The 17,228-nt window shown below is 35.5% G+C and overlaps 1 protein-coding gene across 1 annotated transcript in view; it reads right to left on the minus strand.

The window, feature by feature from the left end:
* Positions 1 to 441: 441 nt before the first annotated feature.
* Positions 442 to 17,228, minus strand: part of LOC124408242 (neuroendocrine convertase 2) — a 26,498-nt gene continuing 9,711 nt past the window's right edge. Inside the window, exons 2-12 of the mRNA XM_046885017.1 lie at positions 15,169 to 15,273; positions 14,581 to 14,839; positions 13,559 to 13,596; positions 11,313 to 11,389; positions 8,803 to 9,067; positions 6,974 to 7,186; positions 6,191 to 6,291; positions 5,443 to 5,676; positions 4,758 to 4,922; positions 2,908 to 3,025; positions 442 to 653 (exon numbers count right to left, since the gene is read on the minus strand). Of these exons, the coding sequence (XP_046740973.1) occupies positions 489 to 653; positions 2,908 to 3,025; positions 4,758 to 4,922; positions 5,443 to 5,676; positions 6,191 to 6,291; positions 6,974 to 7,186; positions 8,803 to 9,067; positions 11,313 to 11,389; positions 13,559 to 13,596; positions 14,581 to 14,839; positions 15,169 to 15,273 (1,740 nt within the window). The 3' untranslated portion in view covers positions 442 to 488. The remainder of the gene's footprint in view (positions 654 to 2,907; positions 3,026 to 4,757; positions 4,923 to 5,442; positions 5,677 to 6,190; positions 6,292 to 6,973; positions 7,187 to 8,802; positions 9,068 to 11,312; positions 11,390 to 13,558; positions 13,597 to 14,580; positions 14,840 to 15,168; positions 15,274 to 17,228) is intronic.

The following is a 17,228-nucleotide window of genomic DNA, read 5'->3' on the forward strand; positions in this document are numbered from 1 at the left end:
AATAACAACAACAACAATAATAATGATCAGAATTCACTGCATCTGCAACAAGAATGTAGCAACATTAACGTAACTCGACGACAAATCAACGGATTTTACATACGAAAAAAAAAAAAAAAAAAAAAAAAAAAAATGACGGATGAATAAGAATTTTCTGCACGATATAATTATAAGGACAGTATAATAATCGCGATGATATGAAAATATTAAATAAATGCATGAATAAATATACATATATATATATATATATAACAAGATGATGAGGAATCAAATAATTTATAATATATATATATATATATATCTCACTTCTCCGTAAAGCATTTTGATTTATTTTTTTTTTTATTTTTGGGAACTTTATATTATTGTTATGGATATTTTAACGACGTTTGGTGAACCTCCCTTTGAATTGGGGTTGAAAAAAAACTTTTCGGGTCTCTCTTCTAATGCCGCTTTGTCGTTTGCTGTTTCTCATCCAAATCGCCCGATCGTTACATCCCGGTCGATCTCTCCTCGTGTGCCTTCTTAACGATTGCCAATTTCGAGTGAGGATCAGCTGCCGGAAGTCCCGTGTACGGCGGCTCTCGGGTTCCGTGAAGCATCAACGTCCATTCTTTTATCCAACCGTGCTGCGGTACTTTTGAACTGAAACTCACCTGCAAGCGGCATTTTTTTTTTTTTTTTTTTTTTTTTCGAAATTTTCAAAATTTCTTTTCAGTGTTGTGGATTTTAATTTTTTATTTTTTCAAACCGTTTTCAACAACCTTGGGAAATATTTGAACATCGGACAACCGATTAGACTCACTATTTTTCAAGTTTTTAAAGGAGTGGGACTGAGATTCCGAATTTGAAAAAAAAATTCACAGAATTGAAAGTTTTGTTGTTTCGTAAAAGTTTGATTTATTTACCTGAAGTATCGCTATCAAATAATTTAGAACTTTTGGTATTTCGGGACTTCAGTCCCGCTCATTTTTCAAACAAGCGATAAAAATATGAAGATAAAATAAAAGTATGAATATATTTTATTTGAGAAAATAAACCCGGTCGTAGCATCGATTTATTCAATGAGTTAGAAATTCAATTTACTATTTATATATGCTTGAATTCACAAAATAAATGATAAAATAACAAAGTTCAATTTGTTTGACATTATGCGAAAGCAGAAAATTTTTCGATTATAACATTAGAAGTCGGTACATAAGGGTCGTCCTTATTTAGGGTGTGGACGAATTTTTGTAGCCCATCCCCCAAATCAACTTCAAATCATTAGAAAACAATTACCTAATTTTTTCAGATTTTTACCTCAACTCGTAAGATTCTTATGGAAATAACATGGGAAAAACTTTTTTTCTCAGTTCATATTTTATTGTAAAAGTAATAATGTTGAAAAAAATTTCTAACCGCGACGTTTTAGTCGGTATTAGTGCTGCTGTCTGGGGAAAAATTCACATAATCCTACCAAGCAATTTCGACGAATTGCACACCATCGAAATCTGACCTTTTTTTTTTTTATTTAGATGAAGTGCAATTCGTCCAGATTTGCTGATATCGTGATGTAAATTTTTTTACAGATAGCAGCACTAATGCCCACTAAAACCTCGCGGTTACAGATTTTTTTCAATATTATTACTCTTGCAACAAAATATATGCCAAGGAAACAAGTTTTTCCCATGTTATTTCCATAAGAAACTTCGATCACAAAGCGAACTATCTCAGAGTTGAGATAGAAATCTGAAAAAATTAGGCAATTGTTTTCGAATTATGTGAAATTGATTTGGGGGTTGGCGCGGCAAAAATTGGTCAACACCCTAAACAAGGACCACCATAACTGTTACATACATACATACCTATTATATTATGTCACGAGTTTCGCGGAAAGTTTAGTCAACTCCGTATAATAATCGTAACGATAACGATAAAAATAATGACAATGATAATAATAATAATAATGATAATAATAACAACAACAACATAGAAATGTAATATCGTGTCTTACGCTTTTCGTACAAGTTTGTATAGCCTTGCGCAGTGAAATTGTATGTAAACATAGGTAATACAAACAGCTGTAGCAGAACAGCCATATTGTTTACCCGAGATGTTTGCACAATCATATAAACGGGACAGAAGTTAGTTAGTTAGTTAGTTAGTTTACTGGAGCGCGCGTGTACTTGGAAAGCTTCGTCCGAGTCCGTGAGAAGTAAAAGTTGAAGGTAACGCCGAGAAATCGGGGCACGTGTTTGTACGCTTTGTATTGTAAAATATTATTATCTCGGGAAGTCTTCTAAATTCTTCTAAAATTTTGAACATTTAAAATTTTTCTAAATTCTTCTAAAATTTCTAAAATTTAACTTTCTTTCGAATTCTTCTAAATTATTCTGAAATTTCTAAAATTTGTAATTCTAAAATTTAACATTTTTCCAAATTCTTCCAAATTCTTCTAAAATTTCTAAAATTCTTCCAAACTCCTTTCAATTCTTTTAAAATTTCTAAGATTTTAAATTCTTCTAAATTCTTCCGAAATCTATAAAAACTTTGCAAATAATCTGTGCAAATAATTATGGAGAATTGTTATAAACCTAGAAAATTATTATATTCCAAATACGACGTGAAATTCCCTGAGATTTACAGGTTTTTTTCCAGGAGATATGAAATTCCCTGATTTCATAATTTCCATGAATACCGGACACCCTGCTAATATAATAAAAGCTCTTCGATTGAAAGTGAGAATTAAAAATGGCTGCCAGTGCCATTTTTCCGTGGAGTTTTGTTTTTTCTTCTCTTAATTTCAAATTTCTGGTCAAAGGCACTCGATTGCAATCTTTTTCTTTAACTCCCCTCTATAATTTTCCTCGCAATTTTCTCCAAGGATAAAAAAAAATCTAAATCAAGGGTAGAATCGTTTCAACTCACCTCCAAAAGCCACGTACCCTGGGGATATTCACCCCAAGTATGAGTAGTCATGAACGGCCACTTGGTGAAACCGTCTCGATGATCATCGTCGTTGACTCTCCGGCTCAAAATCATCGATCTAAAATTGATTGAATCATTTTTTCTACGAAAGTGTGCGCATAAAAAAAAAAAAAAAATTGGAAATACCGATAAACGAATACCGTCAAATTAAAATTAAAATCATCACTCCGTTAGTTAATTTTCGTGCAAATTTGACCAATCATTAAATAGTCTCTTCCTCGTATATAAAATCGAGCAAACAAAATAAGATTATTTATAAAAATTTATTATTCTCGGACAAAAAATTTCAGGCCTAAGAATTTATTCATTCACGACACAAAACTGTAGACGAAAACGGATGATTGAAAAATCTTTCGATTAACCGATGATGTAGTTTCATGTTATAAAAAAAGTATTTCACAAGATACGTAATCATTGTTACATCGTGTAAATAAAATGAACTGCGAACATGCGAGAAAATTCTAATTGACGGTAAAATAAATTGTAAATGGGATATTGGCCAGACGACGGAGCCAAGGATGGCCAGAAATAGCGGTAGGGGAGGGGATGGGGGGGGGGGGGGAGGTTTCATTGATCGAGGGCATGAAAGGGATCAGAGAAGCAGCTGGGGGGCGAAGGTCGGAGGTGGATCAGGCGACAAAGACTGTCGCCGTGGAGACAGAGAGAGAGAGAGAGAGAGAGAGAGAGAGAGAGAGAGAGAGAGAGAGGGGAGGGGGTGGGGGTGGGGGAGGTGAAAGTTTTTTGCGAATCCTTTGACGGTGCGAGATTATCCTTAGAAAGCTTCCCCGTCGCGCAGTCACCTGATTAATTATTATTCATTCATTCATTCATTCATTCATTCATTCATTCATTCATTCATTCATCGATCCTGGCTGCCGCCGCTTGTACTTAACTCATACGTATTCCGAATATATATTCGAGTTTCGAGAGGAAAAAAAAAACTTATAGAAATCGAAATTAATCCTGGAATAAAAACGGAAGCGGGGGTGGGAGTGGGGGGGGATGAAAAAACATCCCACGCGAATTTAAATTTCCCGCCACAAGAGAACACCTGTCCGAGTTCATGTTGAGTAATGTTGTCTTTTCATTCTGACCAGTTTTTTTTTTTTGTTTTTTTGTTTTTTTCCTAACTTATAGCAAAAAGTTTTTCGCTCACGTGATTCTTTATTGAAAAAAAATAAAGAAAATTAGAACCTGTACGATAACCCTTAACGATACGATATACATATACACGAGAGATGAAATTTTACTAGATTGGGGTGGTTTTTCGACCCCCAACCCCGCTTTTTTCGTAATGAGTTTAAGAAAGAAAAAAAGAAAGAAAAAAAAAAAAACGTCACCATCTAGGATTAAAACAGGAAAAGAAAATTGTTGAATTGACGAAAATTAATTAATGTATTGTTTAACTCGATAACGTGATTGTTGTTGTCGTTCTGGCGATGATGTTTTTTTTTTTATTTTTATTTTTTTGTTTTTACACGAAATTATAAATTAAACTTCTTCGAATCGAGTGAACATTTCTTTTACCCTCGTATTTGATGAAAATTTAACAAATCCATTCTCTCTGTGCGAAGCGAATCCAATAAACGATGCGAAATCGCGAAGTCGAGGAATCCGCGGAATTTTTGTCCTCGCATTTCTATTTGCTTCGATCGTTTTTCTTTGTTTTCTTTCTCACCCCCTACCCCCCCCCCCCCCCCCCCCCCGGGTTGGGACGTAACGGGGTGAAACGGGATGGGCTGGGATTATTGCCCGACTAATTGATCGGCTGAGCTTTTGATCCGCTTTACCTTGTTCCCATCGGCGACGTCAAAAACAGTTCGACGTCACCACGACGGGTTGCGTTCACCGTTATCACCGCCTGAACGTGTTCCAGGTAATTCACAGCGTAATCCGTTCCCGCGCATGCGTCAGTCTTGATCTTCAGGAGGATCGATCGATCGCTCGGAACTTCTCTGCACGATAAAAGTGTTTTTTTGAAAAAAACAGACGAAAGAACGACAGATTAATCGTTATTTTTATATCGGCGTTAATTTCAATTATTCGATGAACTTTTCCGATCGATCCGATTGAACGATCTACCGGAAAAAAAAACGATTGTTAAGAAAATATAATCGATTAATCGAATATAACGGTAAAAAAAAAAAAAAACTGAATTCCTGATTCATCGATTCATTCACCGGAATTCACGATCAGTCGATCAATCGAAATGAAAAAAACAACAACAGCAAAAAAAAAAAAAAAAACACCTGTTAATCAAACAATCGTAGAGCCATAAAAATTGATTTTTCATAGAAAAAAAAAAATAATGTCATCCAATTATTCTCTATATATATATATATATATATATATATATATATTTTTTCCGTCTTCTTCTTTCTTCTTGGAAGTATCGATCATTCCAAAAAATACAACTTTATCGCTGGAAGAAAGGTTTTTTTTTTTTATTTCATTTATTTCTATTTCGAGACTTACTGCATGGTCAAAACGGATCCCGCCTCGCAGTGATAACGCGGCGGGACTGTCTTCCACCTTTTGGCAAGCGCCACCATCGATCCAGCGTCGAGAACCCCGTAGCCAAATAAGTGATTGAATTCCAAACCGACGCCGTTCATCGTCCAGTGAAATCTTCCCTTAGCGTCGAAGAGCGAGTTCCGTTTTGATGTCAGAACCGTGAGATGCTGGATATCCCGCCAAGTCAGTTGGGGACTGAAACGATTTCCGATTTTTTTTTTTTTTTTTTTTCTTTTTTTTTTTCTTCATCAAAAATATTTTCACTTTCTTTCTATCTTTCTTTTTCTTTTTTTTTCTTATCGCAATACCGTGCACTCGGATTAACAATTTTTTTACACGATCCAGATTGTAAGTGGATGTTTAAAAGAAAAAAAGAAAACAAAGTTTCGAAATTTGAAAACGATTGAATTTTGAATGATATAAAATTGAATTCGGTGTCAATAATAATAGTGAGAAAACTGCTGCGATAATTAAATTAGGATAAACTCGCTGATGTTACAGCTGCGCTAAATTAACAACAACAACAACAACAACAACAACAACGCTCGTCTAATAAATATAAAAAATTACACCCTCAATCCTACGCGTTGTTTTATGTCCTTCCACTAACGTCTGCGTATTTTTTTTTGTTTTTTATTCTTTACGTCTACTGGATTACACTCGAATGATAACAACAACAACAACAATAATAATAATAACAACAACTCACTTTGCCTCGAGTGCCAGGGCGAAAACTCCAGCTGCCTCAGGTGCCGCCGCCGAAGTTCCGCTGTGAGTTGTCGTGCATTTTCCGTACAAGTCGGTTGTCGCCTGATTTTTTTTTCCAATGAAATGTAAAACAGCGTCAGCGGTTCAAAGCCTGCGACTTCAGTCGAAGAAAAATCTAATTTTTCGATATTTTTTTTTTTTTTTTTTTTGTTCATTTTTAAATATGTTTATTTGAACCGCAAAACATTTTTTTCGGTCGATAAAGATCGTTTCTAAAAATTGTAGAAAATTCAAATTGACTCGAAAAGAAAAAATAAGAAAAACCGAGTAACTTTCAAAGTGAGAACAATCGTAGAGAAAAATCGCACGCCAAATATCAGACGTAAAGCTTAAAACTCAGGTCGAATTGGCGTGGAATACCCCATATGTACAATTATGCAAGAAAGTATGAATTTAGAAGAAATGAACATTTTTTCACCATTCTTACGAAAGAATTGGATTCAATTTTTTCTCTTATTTTTTTTCGTTTCGTTTTTGATTTTTTTTTTGATTTTTTTTTTTACACCCCCGGAACACGAAACGCCTGAATTCTCCCGAAATTATTTACAAATCTTAAAAAAAAAAACAAATCACGAAAAACCGAATTAAGGGGCCGAAATAAATTTTCAGGATTCGACTTGGAGCTTTCGAGATGTTTTCGTTTCAATTAGCTTCTCCCCGTTCACTTTACTCCTCGAAATCCTTCCACCCCCTCTACCCTTCTACCCCTCTACGTTCCACTCACCACACCGGTGTTCGGATCCTTGGCGCCGTTGCTGAAAGTGGAGGCCAGAGTGCTCGAACAGCTTTCATCGTAATGGGCGTTTTGACCGTCGTTGATGGCACTGTTGATGCTAACGGTCCACATGCTTGCCGCGTATCCATCGCAGTTGCAATCGTCCTCTTCACCCCCGTCCCCCGACGCCCAGACGTAAATATTTCCCAACCCGTTCCGCCCCTGCATGGTAACAAAAATTCGCTCTCCTTTTCAATCGAATTTCGATGCGTTTCCAACAATTTTTAACCGCCACTCTTTAAGCCGAATGCTGGGGATGAATGGGGTTCAAATCCGATTTGCGAATAACAATAATAATAACAATAAAAATAACGACAGTAATAATAATAATAATAATAATGATAATAATGGGGGAAAAGCTCCGGTGAGACCAGAGCTTTTCGAGACGTGCTTGAGTATGTGAAAAACCCGGTGGTTGTTACTTGTGTATTCGTTAAAAAAAAAAAAAGAAAACATTAGGGGTTGGGGGCCATTTATTAATTACGTAAGAGTCCCAAGGGGGTTGTTTAAAAAATCTATACATGGCCGTATCTCGGAGCATGGAGAGAGGGGGGGTTAAAAGTTATTCTTACGTAATATTTTACAAGTTTGAATGTGCATAACAGACATTTTTTATCGAGACAAAATGTTCGTACCGTACAGCAATGTGTGAGGAAAGAGAAATGGCACAAAAAATTAAAGGGTAGTTTGAAAAAGTAGAAAAAATTTCTATATTTAGGACATTCCATAAACTATAAGATCTATTTTTTCATTTTTAATATAGAATTTCATTTATATATAGGTACCATATACATTCTTATTGTAAAAAATATTTATTTCGTAATAGGTTTTTGAAATCGTAAATGTTTTCATATTTGCACACTTTGAAGATAATGAATAAAAACTGTAGGTAAAATCTTATGTAAGAAGTGGGGGGAGGGGAGGGTAGAGGTGGGTTAAAAATGGCTAGAATCGTCCTTGCGTAAATTAATGAATGGATTGAAAAAAAAAAACTCGTCGCGAACCCAAGGTAAATGAAATTGGTATCATGTTTCGCGGAATATATATTGTTTGAAATAGAAATGCATGATGCAATATATGCTCTGTGAGTGCATCAGAGTAGAGACATATTATATTATACTGTGAACATATACATATGCACCTACATGTGCATCATATACGCACGCAGGTATAGAGGGACCGTGTAATCACGAGGGACATTTAGCAGCGTATTTTGAAGGGTAGAAATTGTAGTGTATTCTGTTGTATGAAGTTTGCAACGATGAAGCTGTGAAATATATTTTTTATATATTTATCTATTTTTCCACCTATCCATTCGTTTATCTATTTTTCCACCTATCCATTCGTCTATCTATTTTTCCACCTATCCATTCGTCTATCTATTTTATCACCTATCTGTTCGTCTATCTATTTTTCCACCCATCCATTCGTCTATCTATTTTTCCACATATCCATTCGTCTATCTATTTTTCCACCTATCCATTCGTCTATCTATTTTATCACCTATCTGTTCGTCTATCTATTTTTCCACCCATCCATTCGTCTATCTATTTTTCCACATATCCATTCGTCTATCTTTTTTTCGACCTATCTATTCGTCAATCTATTCGTCTATCTATGTGTCCACCTATCTTCTATCTATCTATCTATCTACTGATTTTTTACGATTGAATAGCTAGTTCTCCGTCCGAAGTCGATCGAACGAAAAATAAAGACGTCTTAAATACAAAAAAAATTCCATCTTTAAAAGATTACAGTTAAATCAAAATCCCACTCACCTCGTTAACCCCTCGAACGATCGCCCGCATCGTCGCATTCCTGGGACCGTCGACGGTTTTTCCGTCGTCCGTCGGCCCCCAGGAGGCGCTGTAGATGTCGATCAGGTTCGGCTCGTGGCCCATGCTGTTCGCCTCTATAAGATCCGTCATGTAAGGCTGGTCCAGCATCCGGATACCGGCAATTTTCGAATCGTAGGCCACCCCGACCCCGCAGACTCCGTTGTCTCGTGCCGCCGCAACTTCACCGGCGCATCGAGTCCCGTGACTTTTTGGGTGGAACGGAAAAGACGAAACAAAGTCAAACGACTGGGTTCAAGAATTTGAATTTCCACACAACGAACCTCCTCAGACTTTTTCAAAAACAACTGTAAACAATTTTTTTATTTTTTTATTTTTTTTTTTTTCCTTCAACAGATCCTGATTTAATGATCTTGATGATCAAAAACTTTTTGAATACTTGCTAAAGTCCGATTTTTCCAATTTTTTTTGGACATCTAATTTAGATTGTAATCCAAAATAATTATCGGGGCATCTATATATATTATATCGTTTAATTTCGTGTTGTAAAAACGCAGTCATTGCGACGGAAAGAAATTAATATCACAGGCTTGACAAGTGTCAGTATATAAAATTGCTTTTTCCGCCCCTCTTCTTCCGTTTCGCGTTTCTGCCGCTTCTTTCCTTTGCGTATAATTAATCACCGGAAATTCTTTTATTATGTTAATTTTTACCGACGAAACACGTGAATTAATATATAATATATTCGACGAATTATTCAATAATTCATTTAGGTATAAATTATATGCACATATGGGTATGTGCCTATGCATTAAAAATAGATACCTACGTATATACATTAGGGTGTCTCTTATTTAGAGCGTTGTCAAATTTTTGCTGCCCACCTCCCAGATCAACTTTAAATAATTCGAAAACAATTGCCTAATTTTTTCAGATTTCTATCTCAACTCTGGGACAGTTCGCTTTGTGATCGAAGTTTCTTATGGAAATAACATGGGAAAAACTTGTTTCCTCGGCATATATTTTTTAGCAAGAGTAATAATATTGAAAAAAGTCTGTAACCGCGAGGTTTTGGTGGGCATTAGTGCTGCTATCTGTAAAAAAATTTACATCACGATACCAGCAAATCTGGACGAATTGCACTTCGTCTAAATAAAAAAAAAAGGTCAGATTTCGATGGTGTGCAATTTGTCGAAATTGCTTGGTACGATTATGTGAATTTTTTCCCAGACAGTAGCACTAATGCAGACTAAAACCTCGCGGTTACAAATTTTTTTGCAACATTATTACTCTTACAATAAAATATATACTGAGAAAAAAAGTTTTTCCCATGTTATTTCCATAAGAAACTTCGATTCCAAAGAATCTTAGAGTTGAGGCTCTGAACCTGAAAAAATTAGGTATTTGTTTTGTAATTATTTGAAACTGATTTGGGCGATGGGGTGGCAAAAATTCGTCAACACCCTAAATAAGGTACACCCTAATATAAATGCATATATACGTATAACAATCTACATTTTTAAAATTAGTCTCGCCTTGTTTCGTTCCAAGGGTGAAATTACGTCCCAAGTATAACGAGATAACGAGAAAAAAGTAGTCCCGAGCTAGAGAGGGAAAAGGAAATATGAAAGAAACGTATATACGAGGCTGAGAATAAGCGCGAGGATTTTTCCACGTTTCTTATATAGCAAGCACTATAGCCGTATATATTTCTCTCGGCATTAATTCTGGCATTGTGACGACGCCCAGTGGTGGTCGCGACAAGGGTGTAATAATAACATAAAAGCACAAGGACGCGGCTATAAAGCTCGGGGCAGTTCTTGCTCACGACGACGATGAGAAAAAGTTGAAATGAGGAATAAAATTTGGGGCGAAAATTATACGGTAATAACTTTCACCGTCGGATGTTTATGCGGTTCAGTGAAGTTCTTTGAATTCATTTTTTCTTTCTTTTTTTTTTGGTTTTTGTTTTTTTATTATTGTCTTTCAAAAATTCACGGAACTGAAAATGCTTCGATGATTAGGAATTTCGATGTTTCGGATTTTTGAATTTCCTTACCAAACCGTAGTTTCGAAATTTGGCACTTTCGGATCTTTTCAAATTCGAAAAATTTCAACCCCGACCTATTTTATAGATCTATAATTACTACATGCACTATGCAAAAAGTCATCATCAGTCAATTATATATATATATATATATATATATATATATAACGCCGGAGAGCTTCTGCGTGCAGAGCGCGTTTCGCGGGGGTTGCTAAATTACTCCCTCGTTAGCCACAAGGTTAATTGACGATTAGTCGTCAGAGATTAATGCAACGTATACATACTATGATAGGAGTATACAAATAGCGAGATCGATTAAATGCTTGGGACAAGGTCACGAGCTATTTTCACACCGTCAACTTTTTGCAGAAACGTAAAACTGCCAGGAGCTGACGATTTTTTCATCAGCTCGTCGACGTTACTCCGTCGGTAATTATTATCTTACCTGTTAAACCAGTCGTCGGTATATCTGGGATACGGATACGGATCGTTGCTGCTGAAGTCGTACGACGCCTTTGCGTTCTGAAAGAAAAAAGGATTTAGAGAAGAAGTAAAAGTGAAACAAAAACAAAAACGCAAAAAAATAAAATAAAATAAACAAAACAACAACACGCTATTCTACCTGCCGTACCTACATTTAAATCAATACTGAAAGCAGCTAGCTTAAAAGTTATAAAAATCAACTCAAAAACGAGTCTCGATTACGTCTAACGATAAAAACACGAGAAAAAAAAAAGAAAATGGCAATTTTTGAAATCAAAAAATACGAAAAAAAATATACTTGCAGATAATCTGGAGGATTTTTTACACGATATCCTGACGTTTCGTCTAGTTCGTAAAGTCGAGTTGCGTGGCTATAGATCAATACGAACCCTTGAAAGCTTTTTAATCCCAGTACAGTGAAATGAAAAAATGGCCTCTCCGAGGCTCGTGCCTTTTTACAACGCGACGAAAATTCACCAATTTCGCACGATCGTAATATAGGCACTTGAACGAAAGTCAGCGTTAAGGGGTGAAAGAAACTTGACAGATTCTTTTCATTCGGTTTCGACGCGGTTATCCTAAAGCTGATGAATTAAGAGAAAAGAAAAAACCCGGGTAGTCGAGAAGAAGACGCGACTACTTAACGGCGACACGTTAACGTCGGCCTCGTTAATCCATCTGGACTTCATGGACCAGGCATAGATGCACCCCCTTTACATGCTGTCGTGGTGTTCATAATAAATATATAATACATGTGGCTGCGTATTTACAGGGTGCATTTCACGCCAACTAAGTAAACGGTTGACTGTAACATTTGTCAATTTCATTTTTGACAAAAAAAAAAAAAAAAAGAAAACGGTTGAAAGAATAGAAAACATGAGTTACAAGATAAATAAAATAAAAATAAAAAATGGAAACAAAACGAAGCCCCTCGTGTGAAAATATTTCATTTCGGAAACTAAGTGTTTTGGTTTTTGTTTTTCTGTCTTCCTCGTTTCGTGAAAATCTATTTGGATAGTTTTGAGGTGGGGTCGAAAAATCATCGGGTAAAGACGAGTAATTAAAAGAGTTTGACAATTTTTTATTTTTCGTTTTTGAAAGTTTTTCAGAAAAAAAATCCTCGGTGAAATTAAAAAAAAAATACGTCAAAATGTTGCATTTCGGAAAGCGAGTGTTTGTTTTTTTCTCTCTCTCTCTCTCTCTCTCGTTTCGTGAAGATCGATCGATTATTTTTTTCTGTTTTCGAAAGCTTTTCGGAAAAAATCTTTGGTGAAATCAAGAAAGAAAAAAAAATGCGTGAATATGTTACATTTCGAAAACCGAGTGTTTATTTATTATTTTCTTGTTTCGTGAGAATCGATCGACTATTTTTTCTGTTTCTAAAAGCTTTTCAGAAAAAATCCTTGATGGAATAAAAAAAAAAATGCGTGAAAATGTAAGATTTCGGAAAACGAGTGTTTTTCTTTTTTCCTTGTTTCGTGAAAATCGATTTGGGTGGTTTTGAGGTGGGGTTAAAAAAATCACCGGGTAAAGACGAATTATTAGAAAAGTTTGAAAAACTTTTTTGGTGAAATTAAAAAATGTCATTGTCAACTTTTTACCGAGTTGGCGTGGAATAACCCGTAGATATATCGCAGCGTTGAGAGGAGAGGAGAGGCTGCGTCCTGCAGGACGTCTAGTTGACGTTCCACGTTTTGCGTCGCGACGCTTTCTGGCTCGTTTGTTAGGGCGGACGTGCCCGTCACTCTGCATTATGCTACGTTATCTTAACTCGAGTAGGTAACCGCAAAGCCGACATCCCACGTCTCCGCAAGTCAAATTTGCAAAACAGCTGATTGAACTGATTGAGGAGTTAAATATTTATGCCGATATTATTATAACACTTCATGGAAATTAAGCATTGATTTGCCGAAAATTCATACCGGAAAATAGACGCAGTCTGTATTGGAGATATTAAAATTTTATCGAATTTTGTCTCACAAATTTCGAACATGCAAAATTTTTGAAAATTTATCGCTTAAAATTAAATTAAAAAATTTACAAGATTTTAACAGAGATTTTTTTAACCAAACATCGATATTTTTTATTTTCGGATTTTAAAATATCCGGCCATGTTGTCATTTTGAAAATTAGAAAATAAAGTTCACCACTTTCAACCCTTATAGTAAGAAGCTGCGATTATCTCTACATGATTTTCGTATTACTTACATAATTGTACTTCAAGTCCAGGTGCATGTAATCCACTCCTGGAATAGAAAATCAGCGTATCAGGAAAATTCGTGCAAGTTTTTGGAAACTTATGGGGAATTCCATACAAACTGACCCTTGCAATTTCTGATTTGAGAAAAAAAAAATTTGTTGCAATTGTTCCAACTCTGTTACAGTACACAAAATTTGTTCAGATTTTTTATTCAACTGCTCAATTATTTATGAATATTTTAAATCATTTTGAAAAGGACTTTTTTTTAATCCTCAAATAGTTCTTAGAAACTGTATTTTCTGTTTTAAAAATTTCAAGACCAACATTAGTTTCAGGACTTTCAATTTTTTTGGTCAACTAAAAGATCGTTTAAACGGTCTGGAAAATTCCCAAAAAATTTCTCAAAACATCTATTTTTCACTTGGAACATTTCTAAAACGCTTTCATAACGAAGCGATTTTTCTCTATTTTTTTGTCACATTCGACTTTTTTTTTATCAACTTGAAATAAAAAATTTCCAACAACGTTTCAAGTGACGAACAGAAGTTTGGAGAATTTTTTGCTATTTCTCAGACCGTTTGTAAACAATTTTTTGGTTCATCCAAAAAAAAAAAAAAAATAGATAAATAAATTGTCCTCTCATGAGCCTGGTCATAAAATATTCAGAAAAGTAAACACGGTTTTTAAAAATCTTGCAAACGATCCGTTTTAAAATTAATATAAACATTTATAAACAATTGATCAGTTGAATAAAAAATGTGAAAAAATTCAGGCTACTGTTTCTGGGTTGAGATAATTGAAGCAAGAAATTTGAAAAAAAATCAAAAACGTCGGAAATCAGACGTTGATTAGATTCGCATGGAATTCCCCATACAAACAACATATATACACGTTTAACGATGATCCATTTTCCCCGAACAATTTGTCAGTCCTTCCACGCGACGTGAAATTGACTGTAACATCATTTCGCATTTTCTCCCCCATTTTTTCGCCTTTTTCATTTCACGCTTCGCCCCCCTTTTCCACTAACCGTCGTCCATGATGGCCGTCGTGACGTTCTTTCCCGTCACCCCCTGCGCCCAGGCAGCCTCGACGTTCAAATCCAGCTTCGGCTTGCCTCCGTTCTGACCCGTGTTTTTCAGGTACCATTGGTACTGAAAATAAGGATCCGTTGGGTCCTGACTGCCCGCGTTTTTCATCTCCTGGAGTGGCACCAACTGCTCGATACTCAAGGATTTATAGCCCCGTTTCACACGCTTGAATCCGGACTGCTGAACCGCCGTGTGAACCTGAAGGATAAATTTTCACCGTCGAATCATTGAACGGAAGTTGTTCGTCAGACTTTCGCTTCACTTTTCACATCGTCGAAACATCTTCGCCAAAAGTTTTTTTCCCAAACTCAACCCTCGACGTCTCCTCTGAGTTGGCCAATTCTCACGATATTCATCCCCCTCGCCCCAAATAATCAAACAACAACGTTCTACAAACTTTATCGTGTAAAAAAGATCCTCGCGAATTGAAAGAAAAGAAGAATCAACCCCGACCCTTCACCATCCTCCACCCCCTCAAAAAAAGAGAAAAAAACCATTCCATTTCCATTTCCATCGAATTCACTTACCATTGGATCGACCTTCAGTCTTCTCGTGTGGGGTACAGATCTCTTGGTCCTGGCGTGAGGGAGAGCTCGATGGACAAAGTGGTACTCAGTTTTACTGCCCAGAACCTGTGGAGAAGAATTACAGAAGAGAATGATCAGGAGGACGATGGATTGAGAATTGGCGAAGATCTCATCCCCGAGGGATTTCGACTGATTGCAAGTCTTGACTCTATATCTCTAGTACAGATCGCCTTGCTGGCTTATCGTCTCGCGTCTACAAGTCGAATGGAGCTATTCTGGAGACAAGTAATAACACAGTTGAACCAACAGAAAAGAAAAAAAAAAAGTTAAAAATATTTTTTCTGGGTTTCTATAGAAATAAATAACTTTGAACAAATTCTTATTTCGACATGTTCGAAAAAATTTCGACTTATCGAAAGTGAAGAAAAATAAAAAAATATTCGTCTCTCAAAACGAAGCATCCTAATATACATATACCTATACACTGTACACCATGGATCATTAGATTCTGCAAATTCGTTGCGGCGTAATCAAACCCTCTTTTTATCCAGCGTAGATATCACGCGTGTATATATGTACAGATTAGGGTGGGTTTTTTTTTTTACAGTCTCGTGTGACAAAATGTTAGTTTTTGATGTTTTAAGAGCCCGTTCCAAAGGACAGCGAAAAAAAAAAATTTAAGAGGTCGCTCCAAATTTTTTAAAATGTCAAAAATCGTCTAAAAATTAAATTAAAAAAATTATATTTTCAGTATTTTGATTGATTTTTAATTCATGTCGTCGTGTATTGTTATCGATTCTTTCTTACTAAATCAAAGAAAAAAAATTGATGAAATTTTAATATGAATATTAAAAGGTCGCTCGAAAAGATCTAAAGAAATGCACCAAAAAATTTAAAAAAAATTATGAGCGACCTTTCAAAATTCAAATTTTGAACTGAAACTTTCGGACACTTATTTTTTTTTTGTCTATAAAATTATACCGTAACGATAAAAATTTTTTTTTTTTTTAAATTGATTTTGTACGATTTCTGACGTTTTAAAAAATGTGGAGTGGCCTCTTAAAAATTTTTTTTTGAACTGTCCTTTGGAGTTGGCTCTTAAAACATCAAAAACTAATATTTCGTCACACGAGACTCAAAAAAAAAAAATAGTAGGTATTTTTGCGACACCCTAATGTATACACATCGCATTCTAATTCGCGATCAATCATCATCGGGAAATGGTTAATGCCGGATATCGATCCTTCTTTCATTCGGCACTTACGTGAATGTATAGCTAGAGGTATACACGTACACGTCCACAATGTATGGTACATGCCTGTGTAATAGTTGGCCACATGCTACCTACGCGCACGCATAACGTCTGCACGAATCGCGAGGCTGCTACACGAGCAATCCATTTCCTCGTAAATTTCTCTTCACCTGCAGGTAATTCCGCGTTGATATACCTACGTCTGAGTATATATACTGTATGCAGGTACAGGTACCTACGTAGTTACTATGTATATGGGGTATTCCACGCCAAGTCGACCAGTGTTAAGCCCCGACCATCCGAAAATCATTTTATGTTTTTTTGTTCTAACATTTTACTCGGTAAAAAAGGTGACCTGATTTTTTTTTCAAGTTTTGGCTATCAGATCATTTTTTTTTTTTTTTTTTTTTTTTTTTTGTATAAATATTTCAAGTCGATTGCGAATTTCTATTTTTTTTTAAATTTGAAAAAGTGTGAAGAAAATTCATTTTGAATTTTTTTTTATAACTCAGAATCAACACAGGAGCAAATCGTGAGCGACAAATGAGGGTCAATTTACTTGTAAATGTTCGGTTTTATCAATTGGACGATGCAACACTCCAGTTAATAAAGATAATTTTGGGTTTAAAAATTTGAAAATTCCGAATCAGGTGATCTAAAAGTTAGAAAAAAAAAAATTCGCCTCACGTTTTTCGTAACGGGGGGTGTTTTGTGTCATTTACTAGATTTTTGAGAATTTTTTGAGATTTTTAATAATAGCCATTCGCAATGAAATATTGCTTGAAATATTTATAAAAAATGAACAATT

This window comes from Diprion similis, chromosome 7, assembly GCF_021155765.1.
Source record: "Diprion similis isolate iyDipSimi1 chromosome 7, iyDipSimi1.1, whole genome shotgun sequence".
Lineage (NCBI taxonomy): Eukaryota > Metazoa > Arthropoda > Insecta > Hymenoptera > Diprionidae > Diprion > Diprion similis.